Source organism: Helianthus annuus, chromosome 12, assembly GCF_002127325.2.
Source record: "Helianthus annuus cultivar XRQ/B chromosome 12, HanXRQr2.0-SUNRISE, whole genome shotgun sequence".
Lineage (NCBI taxonomy): Eukaryota > Viridiplantae > Streptophyta > Magnoliopsida > Asterales > Asteraceae > Helianthus > Helianthus annuus.
This window is the reverse complement of record NC_035444.2, coordinates 119,738,141-119,749,213: the sequence shown is the minus strand read 5'-3', so window position 1 is coordinate 119,749,213 and position 11,073 is coordinate 119,738,141. Positions and strand designations below refer to the sequence as shown.

The 11,073-nt window shown below is 37.9% G+C and overlaps 1 protein-coding gene across 1 annotated transcript; it reads left to right on the top strand.

Annotated features, from left to right (window-relative positions):
- Nucleotides 1-292: 292 nt before the first annotated feature.
- LOC110893438 lies at nucleotides 293-10,287 on the top strand. The gene is made up of 7 exons (XM_022140547.1): nucleotides 293-488; nucleotides 6,243-6,347; nucleotides 6,456-6,894; nucleotides 7,675-7,802; nucleotides 7,880-9,145; nucleotides 9,241-9,347; nucleotides 9,403-10,287. The coding sequence occupies exons 1-7, from the start codon at nucleotides 293-295 to the stop codon at nucleotides 10,285-10,287; spliced, it is 3,126 nt and encodes a 1,041-aa protein (XP_021996239.1).
- The last annotated feature ends 786 nt before the right edge of the window (nucleotides 10,288-11,073 follow it).

Below are 11,073 nucleotides of genomic sequence, written 5' to 3'. Positions count from 1 at the left end.
AGAGCACGTTGTTACTAAGTTCACTTTTTGAGACCCCTGTTAACAAGCTATCCTCTGATTCCAACCTACATTCAATTTCAGACTCCTTTGAGCCTGTGACATCCGCAGCCTTACAGACAGCCAGATTATAGCCTTCTACTACTGACGCAGACGACGATGACATGACTGCTGCACTATCACCTGCTCGAAGCACCACACTGTTACACGACCCAGAGCTTGCCCCTGAGCTAGCTTCTGCACCTTTTGGGTCAGCTTGGTGTTGCACCTACTGATCCTACACCCTTACTTGATCATGGCCCTATTTCATTTTGGCTTACCAGACATTGCACCCCTTATACCTGACACAGTACCTGCACCTAGTGATTCTTCTTTCGTTAAGACGTTTACTGCTGCACCTTCAACCGCTGATGTTGCTCTCATGAAGACCGAGGTCCATTGCGCCAACATGCCTATCGCTTTCCTTCAAGGCATACCCGCACCCCGTGAAGGTACTCCAGGTCAGCACTCGCGTAACAATCCCTTTTTGCTACAGCAGCATTTTCTACGACCTCACAGGCCGCACCGTCTGATACCTTCACCTTTACATCGCTGGACGAACCGTTTCGGTGGTTCCTATAATACACCATGCTGATTTTAGACCCTTACCATCCCTCACTTTGTGGAGACTACACACGGGACAAGTACACCTGCAACGTTAGCAACAGTTTGAGGATATAGTTCGCAGAGTTTTGGAGCTTGTGCTACACCACGTCCAACACCCTATCTATTGCCAGTATACTTTCATCAAGGTTCCTTTTGCGCTCTCACCTGCTGCTATTACACCATTCCCAGGTTTTGATGCTCGCATCCCTACTGCCAAGCAGCAGATCAGTTACTTACTTCGACGTACATACAAGCTCGAGGAGGAATTCAAGCATGTTAACAGTTTACTTTTCTTTCTTTCTCCACCTCAGTCACCAGTATAGTTGGTTTTTGGATTATGCTGATTGCATTACATTTGGGAAGGTCATTAATGATAAGCCGAGATTGTGGAGACTTTTGAAGACCTCATCTGACTATGTAATTTTGATACACTAACATATTTAATGGACAAGGGTAGGGTGACCCTGTGTCCCTGTGGATGTGATACATTTTGGAAGACAACACAATTGTGGCCAGGAAATAATGAGAAGCCAATCATCATTAAGCATGCGACAATACCTTGTGACCAATGACCAACGAAAGCTAAGTCGCTATGTCTTCGATAAGCGCGTTATTGACCTATATGTGTGTGCTATAATTATAATGCTACGTGCTTACTTGCTATAAATATAATTACCAAGTTGCTTGGTTATACTATGATTATACGATTACTTGATTGGTTGGTAACCTATTATGTGTATGTGCATATGACCTCTAAACAATTGTATGCACTCCCCGAACGAATAAGACCTGACCTAACCGATCTTCTTCTCAGAAGATGTCGATACCAGGGAACGTCAATACCAACAACCCTCTGCCGACAACAGCAGAGTCGGGACTGCAAGGACGCATCTCGCAAGCCATCGCACAACTCGAGGCCCTCCGCTCTAAGCACGACGGAGGTACCTCAGGAAATAACCCACCCAGCGGCTGCACCTACGAGCAGTTCTTGAACCACAAACCACGAGGATTCGACGGCACTGGGGGTGCCTTAGCCTTCGTGCGCTGGGTTGAGAAGACAGATTCTGTCTTACGATTGAGCAAATGTGCCCCAGAACATCAGGTCACGTACGTAGCCGGACTATTTGTAGATGGGGCTCTGTCTTGGTGGAACCTTCAGGTTCAAACAATGGGAGAGACTACTGCATATGCTTTGACGTGGGACGAACTGAAGGAACTAATGCGCAAGAGATATTGCTCTAGGGCGGAAGTCCAGAAGATGGAAACTGAATTGTGGAACCTGAAAATGGAAGGTCCAAAGATAGCTGACTATGTGTAGAGATTTGGCGAATTATCACAAGTTGCATCACGTTTGGTGGAACCAGAATCTAGGATGATCGAACGTTTCATCGGGGGATTGGCACCTCAGATTCTAAGCCTGGTAACAACATCTAAACCTTCAACGATCACCGAGGCTATCAGCATAAGCGTGGCACTCACTGAAGAAGCGATTAGACAAGGAAAATTTTCCACTCCGGAAGAGAAAAAGGAGACTTTCGTAGAGTTATCTGGAGATAACAAGAGAAAGCTCGCAAATTTCAAAATGATTACTCGGGCGAGTAAAAAGAAGAAGGCCAAAAAGGGAAAAGACTACATGGGTATCCTACCTAAGTGCGACAATTGTCTACGTTATCATGTCGGGCGATGTAAGTATGGAAAATGTGATAACTGTGGTAAGAGGGGGCATCCCAAGGAGACTTGTAGACAAGGTATTGAGAGTGGAAATAAAGGTCAAGATGATAGCAAGAATCACGGAGGAAACAACGACAACGACGAAGGCAGGACGAGTGACAAACAAAAACGTGCTGAAGGTTGTCTTAACTGTGGGAGCAAGAAGCACTTCAGAAAATACTACCCTAAGAAGAACCAGGCACAAGGATAATGTCACACCCTGGCTTTGCGGAAGCGTGGTTAATTTGGTGTGACTTCTTAATACCATAGCTTAATCATAACAAGCTATATGAATTACAAATATGCAAGATCATCAATTAAAAAAAAAATAGTAAAACATTGTCTTAACGGGTTAACACCCAACAATCATAACTTGTCTAAACATTACAAATGCAAACTTAAAGTAAACATGGTTCAGGGACTGTGACTTGTCCAGGAAGGGTCACAAGCCTCGAACCCTGGATGACCTCGGGCCTAATGCAGCGGAAAACAAGCCAGATCGTTAATTTCCTGAAATACATGTAAGTTGAAAAATCAACAATAATGTTGAGCGAGTTCATGCGAAAGTGCGTAAACAAACCTTTATCTTTATCAAAAACCTGGTATGTAGCAAATAAGGAAAAAGAGATCACCAATGGTTTGCAAGGCCATTGATATGTGTGAAGTGCAAGTAGGGATGACTCAAACCTAGCGGATTTATGCGTCGGGCACTAAGTCACCCCGAGGTCCGTTATGCTGGACCTGGGGCTGGGCTCGCTACACCCAGATAGATCTACCGCTCCTGTCCCTCGGTCCTACTACGAGGATTAATGGCCTCAAGTTGTGCCTACCCACTCACATGATCTGAGTAACAAACCTCCTTACGCTAACCATACCATGTATAAACATATTCATAATCATAGTAACATGTATTTCACCCCCGCAGTTTATAAAACTGAAAACAGTTAAGAGAAAAGGGGGACATGAACTCACAGTGAGTGCGTCACAATACCAAGTAATCCAAATATCCAACTGCTGCGCAACGACCTACATGTGCTAATTCTATTAGACGGATGGCCGTGCCTTAGCTTTATAGTTTACATTTTGGGAAACAGTTAGACAACCGTTTCTTGTATATACTTGGTAGATAATTTCCTTCCCAAGGATGGGGGATTTAATACATGCGCGTTTATAATGTTGAGTCTCACTTAATATATTTTGTTTCTCATCCCAAAATATATTTATTTTTCTCAAAAATAATGTATTTTGTCTTTACATAATACTTTCCAAAATAATACGTTGACAATATCCGCATTTATGAATATTTCCGAATAAGGCGTAAGTTACGTTTTGGCGATTTAGTGGTAATAGTAATTACCGTTGTAACTTATATGTTTGTCGTATATAAGCGTTTGTATTATTTTGGGTTCGACAAAGTTAGTAAATATTATTTTTACTCTAAAAATAATATTTATACATTTTCACAAAATAATCATAAACAGTGTTGTGAATAATATATTTATCGAATAAATATTTATCACGTTTAGTTTTTGTGAAAATCCCACCTCCGATTATTTAATAAATAAAGTCATGGCGAAATATAGTTTGAAAACATCTCAAAATAGTTTAACACTTGTAAATAATTCTAAGTGTTAGATTTTTAGAAAAACTTCGCCAGAGTTTCCCCTGTAACTGGAGGTGGCCACGCTATCAAGCGTATCATTTTCTTTTACAAAATCATTCCAATACTTCTTTAAATCAACCAAATCAATTTCCGATACTTCAAACTAGTTCCAACGCATTAAACTTGTAGACTAGTATGTAAAATCACATTATTACATGAACTTGTAGTTTTTCTAAAAACTATTGTGTAGATCTCGTTATATTTAGTGGATCTATGTATAAAATAGTTTAGTCTTGCAAAAACCCCGTTTTTGGAACAAATCATTCTTTACAACTTCCCGACAATTTTATAAAAATTGTTATTTTGTCGGATCTTTCGTTTCACAAGTGTTTATACACTTGTAGTCTATAAAAATCATCTTTGTTAACATGTTATCCAACTTATATAAAACATGATTTTCTCGACACTTGGTTCTACGAATGTACCACTCGTACATACGTAGATCGGCTCGTTTAAAATACTATTTTTCATGTCAAAACACTTTTACACAAGTTCATGTTTCCCGTGTGGTGGAGTTTCACCTTTTAACCCTTGTACCAAAAGAAACAAGTGTATGTCAAGATTCATGATCTTAACAAAGTCGGGTTAAACGATGATAAGAGCCACCACATCGTAGATCGGGTCTCTACAACCAACATATTCGAATACTACGACTTTTACACGCGTTATAAGCTTTTAACCAACGATATTCGAGTTTTAGTAGACTTTTTAGATTCAAAAGATGGGTTACCGACTTTTAACCGTTAAAAATCCTTTTAACCACTTTAGATACGATTAAGAGCGAGTTTTAAATGTTATACCTCTAGCTCGGGGCTAGGGAAGATCTTTGGCGAAAATGGCGTGGATAAAAGCAAATGAACGAGGTCCTCCAACTTCCGCTTGCTTCAAGCTTCCTCGTACGTGATCCCCGACACTTGTGTGAGCTTGGAATGGCTAGAACAAAAACCGACAATGGAGGTGTGGTGGGGGTGGGTTACGGCCAAGAAGAGGGGAGCAAGAGGGAGAGAGAGTTGAGTGAAGTGTGTGTGTAATCTTGTGTGTGAGAGAGAGGTATTTATAGAGAATTCAAGCTCCTTCGTCCATCGGATTCTTATGTCCCTAGATATCCACGAAATCTAATTTAATAATCAAAAAGTTGTACCCTTAGTTCCATTAGAATGGAACCGGCCCAAAAGGGGGGGGGGTATCCGGTTGGGTCTTGATCGTTCAGTTAGAGTTTAGTTTGGTTAAGTCGGTTAACTTTAGGGATTAACCCCGTTAGTTGTTTAATGCGTTATAAAGCGGGTGTTAGGGTAATCAGGGACCCTAACTGGCTCAGGAAAATACCAATAATATTTCTGGCAATATTTTTATGTTCCGGGTATAGTCCGGTTGTTCAGTTGGATAGTAATCCGTTAAAGTGATTAAGTAATCCTTTAAGCGTCGTAAATAATATTTTTAGCGACACAATTTATTGTGCAAAGTGTCAGGAATAATTCCTCATGTTTTGGCACTTTATTAGTTAGCTAGAAGCTAGTATGTAAATAAATGTGCTGTGTTTCGTGCTTAGAATACGTTTTAGGCACATCCAATCTCTATATCTTATTCCTAGAGACGCAATTATACAACCCTTGTATCTCTACACACACTATGGGTGTAGTAAAATATTTCTGGCTCATACAGGCCTTTAGAGGCAGTGTCTGCCTGATGCTGGCTATATCAGCATGTCAAATAGGTTATCCGTTCAAATGCTACTGTGCTTTTGTGCATCATGTTTGTCACTAATGTTCAGTAAATAAATAATGTAGTGACGGAAAAATCAAAGTATGATGCAGATATGTACAAGTATCAAAAAATCAAGTAGCAGTTTATCATAAATCTCAGTTAAGCACAGTAATTAGGCAACAATTAATAGTTAATTAAGTCGTACGGATACCTGGTTTGGTGAGGGTTGTCACAGATAAAAGCTCAGTAGCAGAGCTAGGGGAGCATGCCAGGATTTTGTCTTGCAAGTGGATCGTGTTACAGTAAGGTCCCGTCGAAGTGATATTCCAACTCCTCAGAATATTGACATTAGAACTTCTCGACAGTTACCAAAATGTTTCGTAGTATCGTTTAGTGGTATATGTTTTACTTTTAATGCAAAACTAAATATAGGTTTCTGATTCACTATATTTGTCGAATCTATTTCTTATGTTCGTATCTGTTGGAACCTATGTTAATTGTGATTTTCAAAATGAAACGGCAGGAAAAGAAAATTCCTACCCTGGTGAAAGGTCTAACTTTGATGATTCCAATCCGGAGGATTGTTTACCATCTTCTATCGTAAAAAAGATTTACGGAATTGCAAGAGGTACATACCCTCCTTAAACTTTATCAAAGTATGTTTCCAAATAATAGTTTAATATCCTAATATTTCACTAATATAATCATTTTTTTACCTGCCTACATAATTTTGTAGAATACGTTGATCATGGAGATGCTATTTTTGTATGTTCTTACTGTCATGCAATGCTTTGGAAAGATGAAATGCTTAGGGGTAATTTAGATTCTAAGAAATCGTCTTTTTCTCTTTGTTGTTCGAACGGAGACGTTGAATTGCCTTCCTCACCTTCTCCTCCTCCACTTCTCGAAAGATTTTATAAAAGAGTTACTCCTGAAAGCCGCAATTTCATGAATAATATTCGAACATATAACATGATGTTTTCCTTCACATCCCTTGGTGGCAAGGTTTCTAAAACTTTTCAAAAAACCAAAGGTCCTTATGTTTTTGGACTGCAAGGACAAAATTACCATCGCATTGGTAGCCTGTTACCGAATGATGGTGAAGAGCCCAAATTTTCACAGCTTTATATTTATGATTCCCAAAACGAGGATTTTAACAGTCAAAAGGCTGTAAGGTAAATTAAGCATTCACTAAATTCTGATTTATGTCAAGTGTTTTATATATATCTGATCTATATAACAATGTCATTTTTTACACGTTGTCGAGCAAGGTTTGAAGACAGACACTAAACAACAACTTGATCTTGCCATCATATTGAGTCTTAAAAAATGTTGGATTCATGCAATCCACTTGTGAAGTCATTTAGAATGGTACGAGATTGTTTTAAAGAAAATTATTGGCAAAATGTAAGACTCAAGCTCATTGGAGTAAGGGATAAGGATGGTAGAATTTTTAACTTGCCTACTGCTGAAGAAATTGCAATATCCACTTATCTTCCCATATGCAGAAGATGGATTTAGACTTGGTATTAAACATCGAGGTGTTTCAGTTGATTGTGATATACTTAGAACCAGCACCACAATGAGAGAGTACTTTAGTTACAGAATACAAGACAGAGCCAACCAATTTTCATTGTTACTCAATGCCCAAAAGCTATTCCAACAGTTTTTAGTTGATGCCTATACAATGATAGAATCTGCACGATTAGCTTACATAAAGATACAACAACCCAAACTTAGAAGTCAAACGTTTAAGAATTTAAATCAAAGTGTTCAAAGTGGCCAAAGCGATGCGTCAAATTTGGAAAACGAATTTTGTTGCCATCTTCATTTACCGGTGGAGCGAGATATATGATGCAAAAGTATCTAGATGCTATGGCAATCTGCAAAGCTGTAGGATATCCTGATCTCTTCATAACAGTCACTTGTAATCCCAATTGGCCTGAGATTTATAGATGTTTAAAAGACAAACGGTTGAACCCTCAAGATAGACCAGATATTATCTCACGGTTATTCAAAATTAAAATCAATCATCTAATTCAAGATTTCAAGAAACATAAATTCTTTGGTGGGATACAAGCAAGTAAGTCATTGTAAACTGTTTTAATTAATTTCTCAAATAATACTTTCACTAACACTTTTTTGGATGTAATATTTCAGTTATTTATACAATCGAATTTCAGAAACGTGGTCTACCTCATGCTCATATATGTTTGTTCTTAAGTGCCGAGAGCAAGTTTCCAATGACTAAAGAAATCGATTCGGTTATTAGTGCTGAAATACCTGACAAAGAGATGGATGCTGAACTGTATGAACTTGTCAAACAATTTATGATCCATGGTCCTTGTGGTACAGACAATCCTCATTGTCCATGCATGGTTAATTTAAAATGTTCGAAAAAGTTTCTGAAAAAATATGTAGATGAGACTTGTGTTGATTCTGAAGGATATCCTGTCTACCGACGTCGTCAATCATGCAACACAATAGAAAAACATGGCGTGTTGCTTGACAATAGGTTTGTAGTTCCATACAATGCTATGCTACTAAAAAAGTATCAGTGCCACATAAATGTTGAGTGGTGTAACCAAACAGGATCCATCAAATATCTCTTCAAATACATTAATAAGGGTCCGGATAGAGTGACAGCTTCTGTTTACGAAAGTACCACCACTGCTAATGTGAACCATCAAAACGAGGAAATGACAAATAATGAAAATCTCTCAAACGAAACAGAAGTAAATGAAGGTAAAGCATATCTTGATTGTAGATATATTTCAGCGTGTGAAGCTGCTTGGAGAATCTTGAAGTTTGACATACACTATCGATTTCCATCTGTTGAAATATTACCTTTTCACTGTGAAGATGGTCAGGCTATTGTTTATGACGATAATTCAAACTTGTGTGACGTGGTCAGTAACCCAACTGTGAAAATGTCTATGTTCACAGAATGGATGAAATGTAATCAAACAGATGCATTTGCTAGAACTTTGAAGCATATAGAGTTCCCCAGATACTTTGTATGGATATGCAAAACACGAAAGTGGGTACGTAGAAAAAAACCTTTTGGTGCAGTTGGTATGATACATTATGTACCTCCATCACTTGGTGATTGTTATTTCTTGAGAATTTTATTGAATCACGTTATAGGACCAATGAGTTTCAATGATATAAAAACAGTTGATGGAAAAATATATCATACCTTTAAAGATGCATGTTTCGCTCACCGTCTGTTGGACGATGATAAGGAGTATTTAATGGCCATTAATGAAGCAAGTACATGGGCTACTTCTGATTTCTTGCGTACATTTTTTGTAATGTTGTTGATGTCAAACTCCATTTCTAGGTCGGGTAATTTCTGGATGGAATCAAAATCTCTATTGTGTGAAGATATATTATATCAGCAACGGAGGATTACTGGTATTGCTGGTAATTTTAAAAACTTGAATAAATTTTCAGATTCAATTTTAGTTTAATCAAGTATTTAAAAAAGCTAATTACTAAATATCTATTATATTTTTTAGATTTGGTTCTTCCAGGGGAAGAGATTGAAAACATTTTCTTATCACATATCGAAAAACTGTTACTTGGTTATGGAAGTACGTTAAGCAACTTTTTTGACATGCCAAATGTTCCTGACAACTACACTTCAGCATTGAACAATCAATTGATAATTGATAATGAAGGAACTTTCGTATGATCGGGCTATCTTAAAAAAGGAACTTGCAGCTTCCTTAAAATCTTTAACTGATGAACAGCGAAAAGTGTATGAAACCGTCATGAATGCAGTTGTTAAAGGAAGTGGAGGTGTTTTCTTTCTATATGGTTACGGTGGAACTGGTAAAACATTTCCGTGGAAAACATTTGCAGTCGCGTTACGTTCCAATGGTGAAGTTGTGTTGAATGTTGCATCCAGTGGTATTGCATCACTTCTATTAGATGGTGGTAGAACGGCTCATTCTAGGTTTGTAATTCCGATAAATGTTAATGAGGATTCTATATGCTCTATAGAACCAAACAGTGAGCTAGGAGGCTTAATAAAAGAAACTAAGATGATAATCTGGGATGAAGCGCCAATGACACATAAGCATTGTTTTGAAGCTCTGGATAGAACAATGAGAGATATAGCCCATTCCAGTAATCCGTCCTTGCAGAACAAACCTTTTGGTGGAAAGATTGTGCTTTTTGGCGGTGACTTTAGACAAATCCTTCCGGTCATTCCAAAAGGTACCAGAAGCATGATTGTAAATTCTTCATTGAATTCTTCTTATATATGGCAGGATTGTCAGTTACTCAAGTTAATTGAAAACATGAGGTTAAAAATGGGTACCAAACCAAGTAATTTTAACGAGACCAAGGAATTTGCTGAATGGATTATAAAGCTTGGTGATGGTCTACTTGGTGGTCCAAATGATGGAGAAGTGGAAATTGAAATTCCAGATGATTTACTTATACTCGATGCAGTTAATCCTATATCTTCATTGATCGCTTTCACATATCCGGATATGCAAAAATTTTTTATGCGATTCAAATTACTTCCAACAAAGAGCCATTCTTGCACCCACAAATAAAGTTGTGGATTCAATAAATATAGAACTGCTAAATAGTATGCCTGGTGAAGAAAAGATATATCTCAGTTCAGATACTTTATGTGAGTCTTAGGATCAAACCAACCTTAACATGGCATTGTTTCCTCCGGATGTATTAAACAAATTGCATCTGTCAGGATTACCTAACCATAAATTGGTTCTCAAAGTTGGAGCTCCGGTAATGTTACTTAGAAACATTGATCAAACAAATGGTCTGTGTAACGGTACACGACTTCAAGTAACAAAACTTGGAAAACTTGTAATCGAAGCAAAGATTATTACTGGAAATAATATAGGTCATCATACTTTGATTTCAAGATTGAAAATGACACCGTCCGATAAAAGATTACCGGTAAAATTGCACGAAGACAGTTCCCATTATCTCTATGCTTTGCAATGACCATCAACAAAAGCCAGGGACAATTACTTGAACGTGTAGGCTTATATCTTCCACGGCCGGTTTTTAGTCACGGACAACTATACGTTGTTGTATCTCAATTAAAGAGCAGGAAGGGTTTGAAGATCTTGAGATGTGACAGGGGAAAACAAGTGTGTAAAACCACAACTAACGTGGTCTATAAAGAAGTTCTACAAAATCTATAGTCATTGTAGAAATAGCATTTTGAAGAAAAGTCTTTTACTATTTGAAGTTAATTGGTATTATGTTTTGCACATCCTATGAACATGTTCCTTTTATCTAATAATAATGGATGTTATTTTAGAGAATTGTTTTAAAATACAGTATGCATTTTTAGAAAATGATACCTT